The sequence below is a fragment of the Aplysia californica genome, unplaced genomic scaffold, assembly GCF_000002075.1.
Source record: "Aplysia californica isolate F4 #8 unplaced genomic scaffold, AplCal3.0 scaffold00139, whole genome shotgun sequence".
Taxonomy (NCBI): domain Eukaryota; kingdom Metazoa; phylum Mollusca; class Gastropoda; order Aplysiida; family Aplysiidae; genus Aplysia; species Aplysia californica.
Window position 1 is genome coordinate 133204 of NW_004797409.1, and position 15547 is coordinate 148750.

General features: G+C 38.1%; 1 protein-coding gene across 1 annotated transcript in view; it reads left to right on the forward strand.

Annotated features, from left to right (window-relative positions):
* LOC106011553 (DEP domain-containing protein 1A) overlaps positions 1–13335 on the forward strand; it is a 36918-nt gene extending 23583 nt beyond the window's left edge. The window contains exons 8-11 of the mRNA XM_013081638.2: positions 641–810; positions 5870–6046; positions 10848–11015; positions 12897–13335. Of these exons, the coding sequence (XP_012937092.1) occupies positions 641–810; positions 5870–6046; positions 10848–11015; positions 12897–13037 (656 nt within the window). The 3' untranslated portion in view covers positions 13038–13335. The remainder of the gene's footprint in view (positions 1–640; positions 811–5869; positions 6047–10847; positions 11016–12896) is intronic.
* The last annotated feature ends 2212 nt before the right edge of the window (positions 13336–15547 follow it).

Below are 15547 nucleotides of genomic sequence, written 5' to 3' on the forward strand. Positions count from 1 at the left end.
GAATTTTGTACAGATTACTAAATTCTATATCACACTTAGCCAGTCTTTTGTGGGTGGTTTGTTACAAAGTTGACTGAAGTGTAGAAATTTAAGGTTCAACTCTGAATTATGCCAGCCTGTTCTTATTTTCCTCTTGGGTCGATTTACTTTGCGTGTTGTGTCTTCATGAATCAAATATTGTCCTGTAAGAATTGAAAATGCTATTGACATTTTCTTCAGTCTAATATATAACAACAAATTTGGTAAAAGCGAAGTGTCCGGTTCCTTGATCTATTTTGTGTTATAAGAATTATTAGTGCATCCCAATGGAGTAGTAAGATATTAAAATTTAAGGGAAGGGTGGTGAGTTTAAGAAATATTGGCTCTGTGAGATACGAAATTGCATCCCCAGAAAAAAAAGCTCTCAACCCTATTTTCTTCCTTGCACCCATCTCCAAAAATAGTTACTTGGCTGCAGGAAGAAGAAATGAATGTAATGAATTTAAAAGGTAAGCAATGTGTGTTAAACATGCTGGGGGGGAGGAGGGCGGGGGGAAAGATGGTATACTGAAGTCATGTTTACCTTCAGGGGGATACGTGACAATAATTAAGCTTTTTTCATGTCTTTTTTTACCAAATATTTCTTTCTGTCGCCATTCAGTTCCCCAAACTCGCCTTTCGGAGAGTCGGGCAAAGAATTCCCTGCAGCTGATCACCTTACTTCTGCCTCCTGCTAACAGAAGAAAACTGCACATGCTCTTCAAGATGATGGTGAAAATGACAGCGAATCCCAACCTTTGCCTTGATCCAACTCAGACCACACGCAGTCTGGTAAAAAAAAAATGCAATGGTCATGTCTTTTTTCACTTTGAGAATTTTTTTTTTTGTATTGCTGATAGTGTTTATTATTAAATTGTTGCTTGGTCCAAGCAAACAACTGTGCTTCCAATCTTCTGTATTTTTACAGAAGTTTGTACTTTCTAACAGTTCCATACTTGCTCCACCATCATTATCAACTCTATCCGTAAAAAAAGTGAAATAGCGTTGTGGCTACTGAAATTCCATATATCAAAGGATCTGTACTCGCTTTCGTATCGTCTTTAATAAGTGCCGGGTATTTACCGTAATTCTTTCGGCAAAAGTTAATAGAAACCTGCGAGATTGCTATTATCTTGTATTGTGTTTGTTGCGGGCTGGTCGGCAATACATTTTTACGTGCAGATTTGTCCAAATCTGGCTCGTCCTGATAGCTAGCTTTTTGTGCAAATTTCCTCCTTTCTTTCATTCACTCATTCTTTCTGTCTACCTTCGGGTTGTTGTTGCCGCGGCTGGAAAAGTAAATTGATTTGCAATTTAGAAAGAAAATCACTATCAGAAAGTAAACTTTTTTGTAAATTTGTCTAGATCCCGAAAAAGTGTCAGTTCAATGATTCTTTGGGAGCATGATAAGGGCCGCAGTGAAAGAAATCTATGCTTAGTACTAAAATCAAGAATGGCTCTAATTTGAAGTGGCGTTCCGATTTTGTGACATTCGACATTCAAACGTGAAAATAGAGGAAGATTAGAGATACGCTGGGTAAGTAACTAAACTTTATCGCAAAGGTACGTGTCTATTCCTTATTCCCAGGGTTGACTTCTGTCAGTGTTGCGATGACAAATTTATTCAACTATTGTAGCGATGGCAAAGGGAACCTGCTTGTTAACATTGCCTTGCCAGCTAGGGAAAGATATGAAGATGAAGAAATCAAACAATACAAAAACTTTGTGAAAAAATAGGTGTTATGGGTTGTTGGCAATCTCTTGAGACATGCTCCCAAATGACATAAGGCCTACTTTCAACCCTTTAAAAGCACTAAATTTCAATTTTCCTTACTTTTCAACTTCAGCTGTTGGAAGCACTGAAATAAATATATGGCCTTTTAACTGTTGGACAAACCTTTTGCAGATCTGCCACTCATTCCAATTTAACCCTTTTGTTGTCAGGTGGTATGCGTTCCTACTGTCAGAACTGATTTTCAGCTGTGCTCGTTTCTCAGGACAGCAGCCTAATGTCTCTGTGTTGATGGATGCAGGGTCTAGATCTAGATTTAGCGCACTCATATCATATTTTGGACACCGGGTCTTTGATTGTCTCTTTTCTCACTTTTCTTATTCCCCATTTCCGCCTATCTTACTCGTAATTTCAAATAACCCTCAAATCTATGTCAAAAAGAGAATTTATTTTTAAAAGTCAAGTCATTTTGATGTTTATGTTACGGTTTTACGAGACCACACGGCCGCCCACAAGCCTAGCTAGTAGATCAGTGTTTATCGATCGCTTGCAAGCCTAGCAATAAAGTAATACTAGCAAATTTGGTACTGATGTGCCCGTCTTTCATTCCCAAATACAAATTTACACAGTGCTTGTGGCTAAAACTCAGTACAAAAGAATTAAAGCCAAGTTACATCATATAGGCAACCAGGTGCTGCAAATTTTGCCAACGTACTTGGTGCAGCCTAGGGCTACAAATTACGCAATTTCATGACGTACTGCTACGAAGGGGTTAATAGAGATCCCAATTTTCTTTCCCCAAATCTCAAGCATCCCGATTTCGATGGCGTGCATCCCTATTTTTTTGTCCCATCTGTTTCACTGGATTGTTCTAAAAACTTACTCTGTCTTCTTCTCTGTTGCAATCAAACAGGGTTGGTGATTTTTTTGATTTTTTAAATAAAAATTTAAAAAATCGATTTTTTAAATTTAAATCTGATTTTTTTGGGGGAGGGGGGGGGGGGGATTTTTAAAAAAATGTTGACACAGTTTGGGATTTTTGGTTGCTAAAAGTATGTTCTTTTAGTGCAAAATGCATTGTCTTTATTTTAACTAATGATTAATTTAAGCAACCGCAAAAGAAAGCCTTAATCTGCTATATATATATATATATATCAGTGAATTATGGCTACAGAGAAAAAGTGAAGAAAATGTCAGTCTAAAAGGAAGGGGGGGGGGGTAATTATGCATAGATAAACTTGCATTTTATTACAGTGTGTGTGCGCGCTTGTGTTTGTCTAAAAAGAAAAAGAAAATGTTGATTTCAATATTGAAAAAAAAAGTAAATTGAATACTGTATTATTTTACAGTGACAGGGGGAAAGCAGACTTTTAAGCATGATTATATTAGTCTACTAAACCTTATATCTGTTTTATAAAACCAAGGAAAGGAATTCTGAATATTTAAAGATGTAAAAACAGAATACATTTTTTAATTTTAAAAGTGATTTAAATCGCTGAGTTTTATTTTTAAAATCAAGTTGATTTAAATTTTAAAAAATCAACTGATTTAAAACAACCCAACCCTGATTTCAATTATGAAAAAAAAGTCAATTGAATACTGTATTATTTTACAGTGACAGGGGGGAAAGCAGACTTTTAAGCATGATTTTATTAGTCTACTATACCTTATATCTGTTTAATAAAACCAAGGAAAGGAATTCTGAATGTTCAAATATAATACATTTTTTTAAAAGTGATTTAAATCACTGATTTTTATTTTAAAAATCAAGTTGATTTAAATATTAAAAAATCAACTGATTTAAATCAACCCAGCTCTGATTTCAATAATGGAAAAAAAAGTAAATTGAATACTGTATTATTTTACAGTGACAGGGGGAAAGCAGACTTTTAAACATGATTATATTAGTCTACTTAACCTTATATCTGTTTTATGAAACCAAGGAAAGGAATGTTGAAATGTGTAAAAACTGAATAAAAATAAAAAAATTTTAAAGTGATTTTTATTTTAAAAATCAAGTTGATTTAAATTTAAAAAATCAACTGATTTAAATCAACCCAACCCTGCTATCAAAGCAATCTTCTTCTAAGTTCTGGTTAATCGGGCCCGTCATCAAGACCCACCAGTAAAACTTTCAATTTTGAGTTCACATCATGTGTGTCTGGGACTGTCCGTTGCTGAGGTCAACTTAAGTTCATGCACACAGGTTGATGAAGTGTCTTTGAGGACTTAATGGGGGCAGGGGGTTAGATCTTGGACAGTAGTCTCTGCCTAAACGCACAGTGCTCGGAAGGGCTCCTTAGCGTGTGTTTATATGGAGCGTGCGTTTACATGAACCTTTGCAAAGGGAGGAAGGGACAGAGTCATCTCATTTCCTTGATATTTTAGTGAACTCCGTTTGGGGTGGGGATCACTTTGGGCCGATAATGCGACTACACATGACTTTTGTGAAGGATTCCCCGACTGCGGTTAAGAAAACAAAGGCGTTGAATGGGGGGCAGAAAGACAGACTCAATGTAATGAATATGCACTATAAAATGTCGGGAACAGATGGCCTAAGAGGGAAATGTTGGTGATAGTCATAGAGACGATGGCCCAGCCACGTGGCTTTATAAGCGACCATCCCCGACCGTGAATTCATGGACAACACCAGAATCATAGATCTCTACATTCCGAGAAACATTTCTCTTGTGATTCGTTGAACAAGTACGTTATAAGTTCTTAGAGCGCAGTTGATTAGGCTTACTAGACTAATCTTTAACCCTATAGAGGCCTATCTAGTGTTTTACAGCATTCACGCGTGTTGCACATCATAGACCTAGGTCGAACTAAACATTACATGTGGTTATCCAAATACCAGTCAGAAACCTTCTCAAAGACTCATTTCCAGTGACCAATCAAAAAACATTTCACTGACCAGTCGTAGATCTTTGGGTGGGAAAACGCTGTCCATCACTCTCTTTGTTCGGCGGGGGGGGGGCAGTCTTACCTAATATCCGGTTTTCTAGGCTTATCTTGCAAGCTGTGCAGATTGTAGTGAAAATTTCCCTTTGTCAAGCTTTACCTGTCGGTGTGTTTCGCGGATCGGAGCATGTGTTTAGAGAGAGTGACTGTGCGTTTGTACGTCTAAATTATATAGTAAAAAACCTGTAAGATGATAGGAGTGTCCTTTTGTATGGCGTGCGTTTAGCCGGAGACTACTGTATTTGACGTGATACTTCAAGATTTAAAAGAATAATGATAAAACACACTCACAATAAATAGCACACTAAAACGGACATACACACAGAGCATTATATTTATACATGTACAATGTGTGTATATATCTTTTTTTATGGCCACCCCTGGAAAATTTTAAGTCAGCTTGGCAGTAACCCTTGTGATTTGTCATTGATCCTGATTTTTTTCATCACATCCCGATTATTTTCCCCTGACATCTTGGTTTTTAAGTTTCTTAGAGTGGTTGGTGTGTTCTTGTATTTTTTGCAACAAATTAAGAGACTGTACTTCAATGTTTCGTGATGTAAATACTCATTTAATTTTTCATCCACTTTTTTGTTCTCCCCTTCCACTTTTCCTGTTCTTCTTTCCTCTCTAGCTTGTCAAAGTGTCAGGTACCGGTACAATTGTCTATAAACACTGGCAACATCCATGTGAAACAACATCTCATGTTCTCTGTTAATGTCTTTGGTTACATGATAGAAGGAGACAACTCCTTATCTATCTTTCTCAGCAGCTAAAGTTAATTGTGCCTGCAGCTTAGCCAGAGACGAGTTGCCTTTTTCTGTATTTTGCAGGGATTCTTTTTTATAATCTCTATTGCAAATTAATTTTAAGAGTTGTTAAAAAGGGGTCCGGAACTCATTACTGAGAACAGTGGACAATTTAACTGTTTGGAATAACAAAGTTTTATTTTTTTAAACTATTGCTAGACTTTATGAATTAAGATAAAACATATTACAAGCTGATGGGGCTTTTATTGTTTGTTATTTTACCATGAAATGTGATTTTTTTAAAAGGATACTTGTCTGTTTTTCCAACGATATACTTATTCCATTTATTCAGATGTTACACAAAAATGCTCTCACACTTGTAATGAATAATAAATGTACACTTCAGGTGCTGGGCACATTCTATCGAGCGATTGTGCGGCCACAGGATGAGAACAATTTCGACGAGTTTGTTGTGCTTCAGCTGGTGTCCTTCATGCTGGACTTCTTTGACGAAATCTTTGCTCCACCATCGGAGATGAAGTCTCAAGTCAGTGACAGACTCAAAGTGTTGCAAAGGCCACAGGTGAGAAACTCACTCACTCACACTGTTCTTAGCAGTCTCTTTTCATGAGGTTTGCCGCATTCTAAAATGTTGACAATTAATAGTTGACTGTATTATATAATTTCTCTGCAAGAGATTTCTCAAATATGATTAAAAGCAGTGGTGTAGAGTGGTTCTGGAAAGGAATGGTGCCGAGTCACCCATCTGCAACGTTTAAGTACTCTCCTAATCAAGGCACTATGGGCCTTTGATTTCCTTTTGCATCTGGACTAGTGTGGGTCAATACAAATGAAATAGCAAAACCAGAATATGCGTAAGGTTTTGATGTGATCATGTGAATTGTGGTTCATTGAATATCCCGGCTGTAGTAAGAACTGATACTGATGCAGAGATGCCAACCAGTACGATTTTACGTATTTTAGTACGATTTTTTGCAGAAAATACGCGAATACGACTTTTCATGAAAAAATACGCATCCTGGAATGCAAAAAATACGAGATTCAGCTTGGGCGAGTAAACCTAATTATCTCAAATCCCTTCTTTTGTCAAAATAGTCTCAGTATCGGAGAACTGGAATATTTGAAAACCTAGTCCGATGTGGTCAGTAAGTTCATTTTTGCCGGTCGCAATCGGGATATATTCGTTCTGCTCTTCCCCGTCCGGAGAGTACGTTTCACTTTCACGCGAATAGGCAGCTACGGCGGCAGGTGGAAGCGTATGTGACACCGAGGCTCGATCGGGAAAATCAAGATCTACTTTCACTTTCGCTACCACCGAAAAGTTTGCCAGCAGTTGTCTGATAACGCAACATTTGTGACATGCAGGTTGTGCAGTATGAACGCAATGTCGCCGTGCAAATAAAATGTAATAAATACTCGGACTCATCGCTTTGGCTGTCACTTGAAAAGAAAAGAAAAGAAAATACAAGCGTCGTCAGATTTTTAGATTGTCTGGGTCGCCATCGTGACCGGTCACTGAACCTGTGCGCATTCGCATCTTAAATAAATGTGGTATCGTGTGAGTAAATACCGTCTTTGGTGGGAGTAACGACATTGCGAAGTATAGGACTACGGAATAGGGGAGGAGATTATGGATTTTTTTTAGAGGGGGGGGGGTTAAGATACTATCGGGAGCTACACCAGAGGACAAAAACTTGGAAGCACATTTCAGAATTTTAATTAGAGCTTTCTGCAAAGCGCGCGTTGGTGCAGGGTTTGGCAGTCAGAAGTATCATAGCTGCCACTTTTCCGGAAAATACCGCAAACTCCGCTTCATCTAGCTTTTCCCACTACTTTCCTCCTTTGTCCACTGGACCGCTCTTGGTCGCAAATTGCGATACTTTTTTCTTTTTACATGCAGAAAACACCAAACCAGGATCGAGACGAAAATGGGGCTTGCTCATGTCCGCCCGTAGCTTTCTACTTCCGTTCTTCTGTGCCTAGCACTAGTTTCACATTGTTTATTGTGGAGCAACAGTGTTGATGAAGCATTGGGACGATGGCGCACCGGGTTGTCATTGGAAACGGTGTAAATTCGGGAGAAATTGATGCAGAATGCAAGAATAAAAGGAGCTGGAATGAGAAAGAAGCAGACGGTGTGCGACTTGAAAAGTTCATTAGAAAATTGAACAAGCCGCTTGCTGCACTTTGCGTTTGGTGCAATAAAGAAATGGCTCACTACAGCGGCAAAGGTGTTGCCTCCTTGATCCAATACTGCTCTACATCGATGCACAAGTTTAAAGTGAAAGAAATCTTTTCATGAGACTGTAGCTGGCAACAAACACTGGATTTTTAGTCACCAAACTGTGTCAAATGCTTGTTAGTCAACTTATCGTATGGGTTTCTTTTGTTTTTGTATTTCAAATACATTTTAATTGAGTTGCCTATGGTTAACAAATATGACACTTTTCCCTTCGAAAAATATTGGCTAGATGTTCCAATATATTGCCTCTGGATCTCACTGGTTTTGCTCCGGCCTTCGGAGAGCGTGCGTACGCCTTCGCCTGAATTTCCTCCTTTTTTGAAATTCCTGAGTGGGAGCTATGAAGTATGCGAGATAGGCCAGTTGGGTTTCGATTCCGCATTGTTGCAGTAACTTCCCTTGGACGTGTTGCTTTAAAAAATGGACTTTTTTTTTTTTACCGCCAGAAACAAACTAAAATCTACTAACGCTCAGTTAGGATGGTGACAACATCTCACTCAACGAGGTCAGAACATTTGAATTGATGGACCCATTCGTCAATGAAGAGTAAGATTTAGATCTTTTTGCTGATGATAGCGATGATGAACCATCATACAGAGTGGATGAAGAGCATAGGAGAGGTACAGACACAAGTGAAGATGAAAATTGTGATCTAGATCTTGAATCAGGTGTTCCCCATGCTCAGACCAATGGTGGCGATAGTGATCCGACGCTTCCAGGTCACAGTTAAGGCCCATAACACACAAATGTCCAAGAAAGCACAACATAGAAAAATTTCCAGACAATCTGGTTGAGGCTCACTTGCAGGTCTAATAGATTTAGACCCAAATGATAGGAATACAGCTGACATAGACCCACGTAGGCCTACACACCAAACTTCAAATAGTGGCACCCCTCCCCCAGTGGCTATGCCCTGTCCCGCAACCACACTCCCTGATGTTGATGCTCAGGATAGGTGCACTGATGACTTGACTGACTCTCCAGTCATAAAATTTGTCAGATATCTTTTCATAGTGACTTTTCAACATGTCAGTTGATACATTTATTTTTTGCAGACAAAGATATAAAGGCATAAAGGTAGATCTTTCCTACCAGAAGATCAGAGGTGTGGCTGAAAGACAGCAGTGACAAGGAGCCAAGGAGTAACAGTAGAAAGGCTGCAGAAAAAGTCAGGAGCCCAGTGGAGGGGGCTGAGGGGGTGGGGACAGAAAGGAGACGGAAGCAGACGGCAGAACATTGTGATCTGAAAGGAGACAATTTTAGAGAAGAAAAATTTTCATTGGCTACTTGGATTCGAACCAGGGACCTTTGAATGAGAGGCCAACACCTTAACCTCAAGGCCACGAGAGCCCCCTGAGGATGTTGCAATGTCATTGTTGGTGGAGAATTTCAATACTGTACACATAACAAGCTCACAGTGAAGTTTTGAAAATGGTCCTGAAAGCCTGGCATTCCTCAGTTACTGAGCCGAGAAATGCCTGGCAGTGAGTGAGTTAAACCTATACTATTTCAGAGAGGTCATGACATATGGTTTGCTCCCTTTCAGCGATTCTATAATATATGGTTGCTTTTAAGGACAAGAGAGCTAACCCAGATTTCGGAGGTTTCGAGAAATCTTGACCTACACCAAGAGTGGGCATTGTCCTACCTATAGGAGAAATTTGGTTTCATTTGTGTGTATATTTGTTTGGTTATAGAGAAAACTCTCTGCGTCTTTTAAAGAAACTGAACAAGGAGCAAAAACTTTAACTTCGATTTTCTCTAAACATCTTAAAGCAACCATATATATCACAATCTGCCCTCTGGCAAAACACGGCCACTTATCATCATGCAGATTTATCTCTTACTGCAGTTTGCAGTTCAACTGTAACTTTTTGTCAATTATTTTGAATCTAGCTTTGATTTAAAGTGATTTTCTTGGTTCGGTATTAAGTGTGAGACGGCGTGATGAAATCAGGCGCTCGTCAAAATACAAAAATCAGAGAGACAGGCATTTTTCCGCCAGTGTGAAAATTTTTATTGAATTTTTTTCTTTTGGCTCAACCTCTTTTAGGTTCATACAAAAACACGTTTCCATGTGAATTTTACTGAAAAAACGTTGATTAAAGGCACAAAATATGTCATTTTTCAGATTTCAAAGACTCTTTAGCTGTTGGAGTTTCCAAACTTTGGCAGCCATTTACTTGCTAATTTCACCACTGAAACCAGGCGGCCTCACTTACTTCAAATGCAGATATCTTAAGTTCTACTCAAGATAAATAGATATTTATTTTATTGAAAGCAAGGCAAATAAATTAGCTTTCAGTTGATACCAATAACTCCACATGCCCCAAAATTAACAAAGCGCCTGATTTTACCGCGTTGTGACACAAATGTTCTTTTAAAATCTTACTGCTATTTAACTTTTACATTTAAACTTGCTATATGTGCGCATATTTTTTCATAGAACTGAAATCTGTTAAATGGTACTCCTCTTAGTCAATGAAAAATATATGATTTTAAAACAAGATACAATTATACAGTTCGACCCACATTATAGTAATATAATGTACAAGAACACTGTTCTATAACGCCCCCCCCCCCCCCCCCCAAATGCACGAGGATGGAGATGGAGTTGAACTAATCTTTAAAATACAGGGTTTTTAAATTAAATTTTTTTTCTGATTGTGTCAAGAAGTTTTTGCAAATCGCCCTTAAAAATGTACATTCTTACAATTTTTGTTCTGTTATGTGTGCGTGATACAGAAAATTTTAGATTTTGAATTTCATCAATGTTGCTGTTTTCCGTTAAGGAGGCTTTTTTTTCTTCTCTCCTTTGGCCCAGTGCCAAAAATAGGTATGTACAGCAGAGTTGCTTAGAGTGATAGAACCTCTGTCTGTTGTGGGTAGAATAAATCATCTCAGAGTCTGTGTCTGGTGCAGTAGAAAAATGTTGCTTTCCTACAGAATCTTTCGTTTCTTTTCTTTCCTTTCCTTTTTTTTAAGATTTGCTGTTCTCTTTCAGTGAGCAATGGTGTTACGCATTCTTTACCACCATTCTGTTAATGAGAGTCTGTTTAGCTGGAACTCCTACTTGCATCTCTGTAAAGGTTCGTATTTTGTTATCATGTCTGTAACCCAGGTGGTGTACTCTCCGAGGCCTGTGACAAGGTTTTGCCAACAGACCAGCCTGGCTGATTTCGAAAATCAAAGCAAATCCTCATCGCTCTCCGCACTCGAGGGGCTTTTGGAGAGGATTGTGGCAGATAAAAGCATGAACTTGAAAGAGAAGAGGAGGAGGCTGAAGCAAGTGAGTATTTTCCATAGACTTGTATTATGATATCCAAGAGTTCACTCTGACATAGCTTAGCTTTGGTTCACCATGGAGTACCCTATTTGGCTCTACTTGGAACCAATTGAAGAGCGGGGAGGGAATGGTTGCGCGAGCACTCGACTGTAATGAGCCTAGTGTTTTGTCCTTCAATTACGTGCCCACGGTGTGCGCCTGTATCAACTGTATGGCGAAGTTTTTACAGAGAGCATAGAGTGGCTATTATGGTGCCTGGTCTAAGATATTATAATTCAAGTCTTAAGGTATTTTCAAACCAAAGAAAAGATGAAAATTGTATGATGGTGACGTAACAAAACGTTTTTTTTAAAAACAACTACCTTTTTTAACTCACTCACAACCGCAACTGTTGCAAGTAAATTTGCTTTGACGCTGTTATACCACACCTGCAACCCTCGCGGTTCGCACTTTGGAATTTTTTTCTCGCGTAAAAACCGCATCGTTTGTGATACTAGTTCATCTTTTTCGTAGCTCATTCAATTATCTTTCATTAGAAAGAAATGAAACCCAAATCGAACGAGCGCAAGTTGAGTTATTGATTTTTTCGACAAACCACCCTAAGAACTGAATTTACTATTACGTTTCCCACAATGGTGGATCGCTTCTTTGACCGTTTTCGAACATTTGATGACGAACGTTACTCAGAAACCGATGAATTGGTGGAAGATTGTTAAGACAAACTGGGTGGGGAAATTTGCAAAGAAGAGTGAGGTTTAGTGGGGCCTCCAAAACCTAGGTCTAGGGTTGCAGTAGTGGGGAAGGACGTGAGTAAGAAATGCAAAGGGGATGCACTTTTTGACCAATTTTTTAACAACTTGTGGGGGGAAAAAAAGTAACATTAAAACAGAACTGTAATTTCATCAGGGCAATCTTTATTATGTTCAAAAACAATGTTCCAAACTTCAAGTCTCTATGTTAATTAGCAGAGTGGTTTTTAAAAAATTTCCCTTAAATTAAATGGCTGGTACACAGGGAATAGCGACCCCGAAAATGGCTGACTGGTAGTGAGTGAGTTAAGTAGGGGCAAATGTAGTAAAAGAACTTTTATATGTGGAACAAAATGATGTCATCTGCACCAGAGGCAGCACCTTTGTTATTTGGCATAATAATATTGTATATATATATAAATTTTGCTTTTCGAAGTTGAAGGGAGTGAACCATTTGTAATCATTAACGTCTGTGCCTTTCCTCATGAATTATGGATATTTTAGAGTATTTCTTTATTTTTTAAAATCTTTTTGTTTTCATACATATACAGACTTCAAAACTACTGCACTTCAGCGAGATATCTGTCAAATGTATTGGAGATACACAAAGCATTCTTGAAAACGATTGGTGCGTCCACATACGGATGTAGCTGATGGATTTTCTGTGGACCAGAGTTTTCTTATTTTGTTTGTTTTATTTGCTGTATTAGGCATCCTCTTTTTCTATTAACGTTTATTCTGTACACTGTGACCACTTTTAAATTTCTTTGCTTTGTTATCAGTTTGCGTGTGGTAGGCTGGTGCTCTGGTGTGATATGCTCCTTCTTTCCTATAAAAAATCTATCGTCCTGATCTTTCCTCTCTTTTTGTGGGTGGTTGGCGGGTGCTCTGGTGTGGTTTGCTTCTTCTTTCCTATGAAACATCTATCGTCCTTATCTCCCCTTCTTCTTTTTACGTTTGTTACTCTCTTGTAACACCTCTAATCTTCTGGCGCTCATATGACCTTATGCAGTTGCGAGCGCCGTAAAACCTCTACTATAACTAACCTCTTTTTTTTTTAATGTGTGTTTGTTACCGTCTTCGGATGACCTTATTGTGTTGCAAGTGCTTACTAACACCAAACTGAACTTATCAGTTTCAGAGGACATACCCCACCATCTACACCAGACGCTTCCCCACTCCAGAGTTGGAAGCCCAAGTACTCCCACCAAGGCCAAAATTCAAACAACCTCTGCTCGTGAAACCTTTGACCAAGCTGAAAGGCTTACGACTTTGAGCTCATCAGAAGCTTACATGTTAATAATGTTATTATAGCATGGCTGATATGGGTTCCTCTATGTAAATTTCTGTTAACTTTGGGAGGTCATTGTCGATAATTTTACAGGGCATTATCATATACATTTGTGGTTTTGTGTTAGCACATTACACCCTTAAGGTCTGGACAGGAAGTCTACCCGTAGATCCTAAGCAAAGGGAAGGAACCCCCACCTCCCATGAATACACGCATTTCAAAAACACATTTTAAAAATACTAAACAAATCTATACAAATTTCAATAATCCTGAAAAAATAAAATTTAGAAAGAGAAATGAATGTGGTTTCAGAAAAATACACCGTAACTTTACGTATACACAAACTGTTGGAAATGTTCTAACAATAGTTCAATCTGGTTGTCCGACCAATCACTCTCGCGGCCAGGCCCTAGATCTAAATTCTACACCTGATTAATCTGAATTGACCCAAACTCTTGCTACAACGTTTTGAAAACCTCGGCCTCAAGAGTCTCAATAAGGTGAGACTTCGTTTCAAAAGACGCCTGGTGGGAGCTAGCTATTCCGGGCGAGTTAGGGTGTAACGTGTTAAGCAACTTTTTAGTCGTATTTGGGAAAAATTGATTCAGGCAAACTGAAAAAAATGGGATTGGAATTAAGATATATGATTTTGTTTACTTAGAGATTTTTTTTTATTATTGTGCTTAATGTTATCTCAGGTGGGCTCCATTGTGTGTTTTAGATTTCATATTTTTATCTATCACTTTGAAGATATAAGCATTGAACCGTGTGCAATAAATGCAACCATAATTTCTTTGATAATGTTCTTTAAAAAGTGATATTTTCTTAACTCGTAATATCGTTGCCCTTTATATCATCATAAAACCAATTTTATTGTTCTTGTATCTTTTTTTTAAATTATTATTTGTGAGACAGCATAGTGAAATCCGATGTTCGTCAAGATAAAATACAGAAATCGGAGAAACGCATTTTCCTGACAGTTGGACATTTTTATCGATTTTAAAAAAACAACTCAACCTCTTTTGTGTCCATATAAAAACACATTTCTGTCTGAATTTAACTGAAAAACATTGCTTAAAGGCACAAAATATGTCATTTTTCTGTTTTCAAGGACGCTTTAGCTATTTAAGTTATCAAACTTTGGCAGCCATTTTCTCGCTAATTTCATCACCAAAACTAGGCGACCACACTTCCTTCAATCGGAAATATCTTGAATTCTATTCAAGATAGATGGATATTTAATTCATTGGAAGCAAGGCAAATAAATAAGCTTTTAGATGATACCAATAGTTCCTCAAGCCCAAAAATTGACGAGCGCCTGATTCCAACGCGCCGTGACAATTTTATTTTTTTTCCTCCAAATAATGGTTTACCTTTCTGTGTATGCCAAGCAATATGTTGAATTTTACATCAAAATTAGCATTAGTATTGTTGTCTGTTCATCTCTTTGTCCACACCATGTCTACAGTATGAAGCTCAGTGCCTTAAAATGACAGTGCCTTGCACAAAATGAAGTACACTTTTTGTCTGGAAGAAAAATATGAATTGTTTGGTTGAAAGTTATAATTTATAGTAGGATAGTCTTATTTTTAGTTGTTTTTTTTCTGTTGTTAGATGGAAAGTTCTTGGATGGTTAATTAAAGTGAATTCATAAAAGCCATGAGTAGTCATATTTGCCTGTTGTTGTTCTTTTTTAAACTCCAAATCATATTTTTCCTTTGTTTGGTCAACAAAGGAAAGAAAATATGTACATATGACAAGGGGCCATCTTTCCTTTGTACAGAATTTTGTTGAGGCATGGTTTTCCTCTGCTTCCATTTCCTTTGACACTGAAAGATATTAAATGCATCCAAGTAGCTTCCATTACAGGTACAGTTATTTCTTATGTTTTAGAGTATGGCTGATGGCAATGGAAATACTTTGCAAGGTCACTGCCAGGCCCGGGGAATTTGAAAACAATCGTTGAGACTCGGGACTGGCCTGGGAATTTAAGGAAATCTGTAAATTGCCTAGGAAAATTCATAAAGTTCTTGAATGTTTGAAAACCAAATCCAGTAAAGTTCATTTTTGCTGGTCGCACTTGTGATATTCGTTCGGCTTTTCCCTATCTGAGAGTAAATTTCACACGAACAGGTGACTATTGCGGCGGTGGATATGTGACACCGAGGCTGGGTCTGGAAAAATCTAGATCTGCTTTCGTTACCACCTAGAAATTTGCCGGTCATGATCTGATATAACGCAACATTGTGACATTTTGGGAATTATGAACTTTACTATTTATACTAACAAATGCATCAAGTACTAGAGCAGGCAAATGTAAAGTGAACACGCACACACGCACGCACGCACACACACACACACACACACACACACACACACACACACACTTCCCCTAAGTGTCTTCCCACTTCACAACGATCACATCATACTATTCCAGTCCATGTGAGACATAACTGCAACTCCACAATGATTCCTGAAATCAGTGGGTCAAGCTT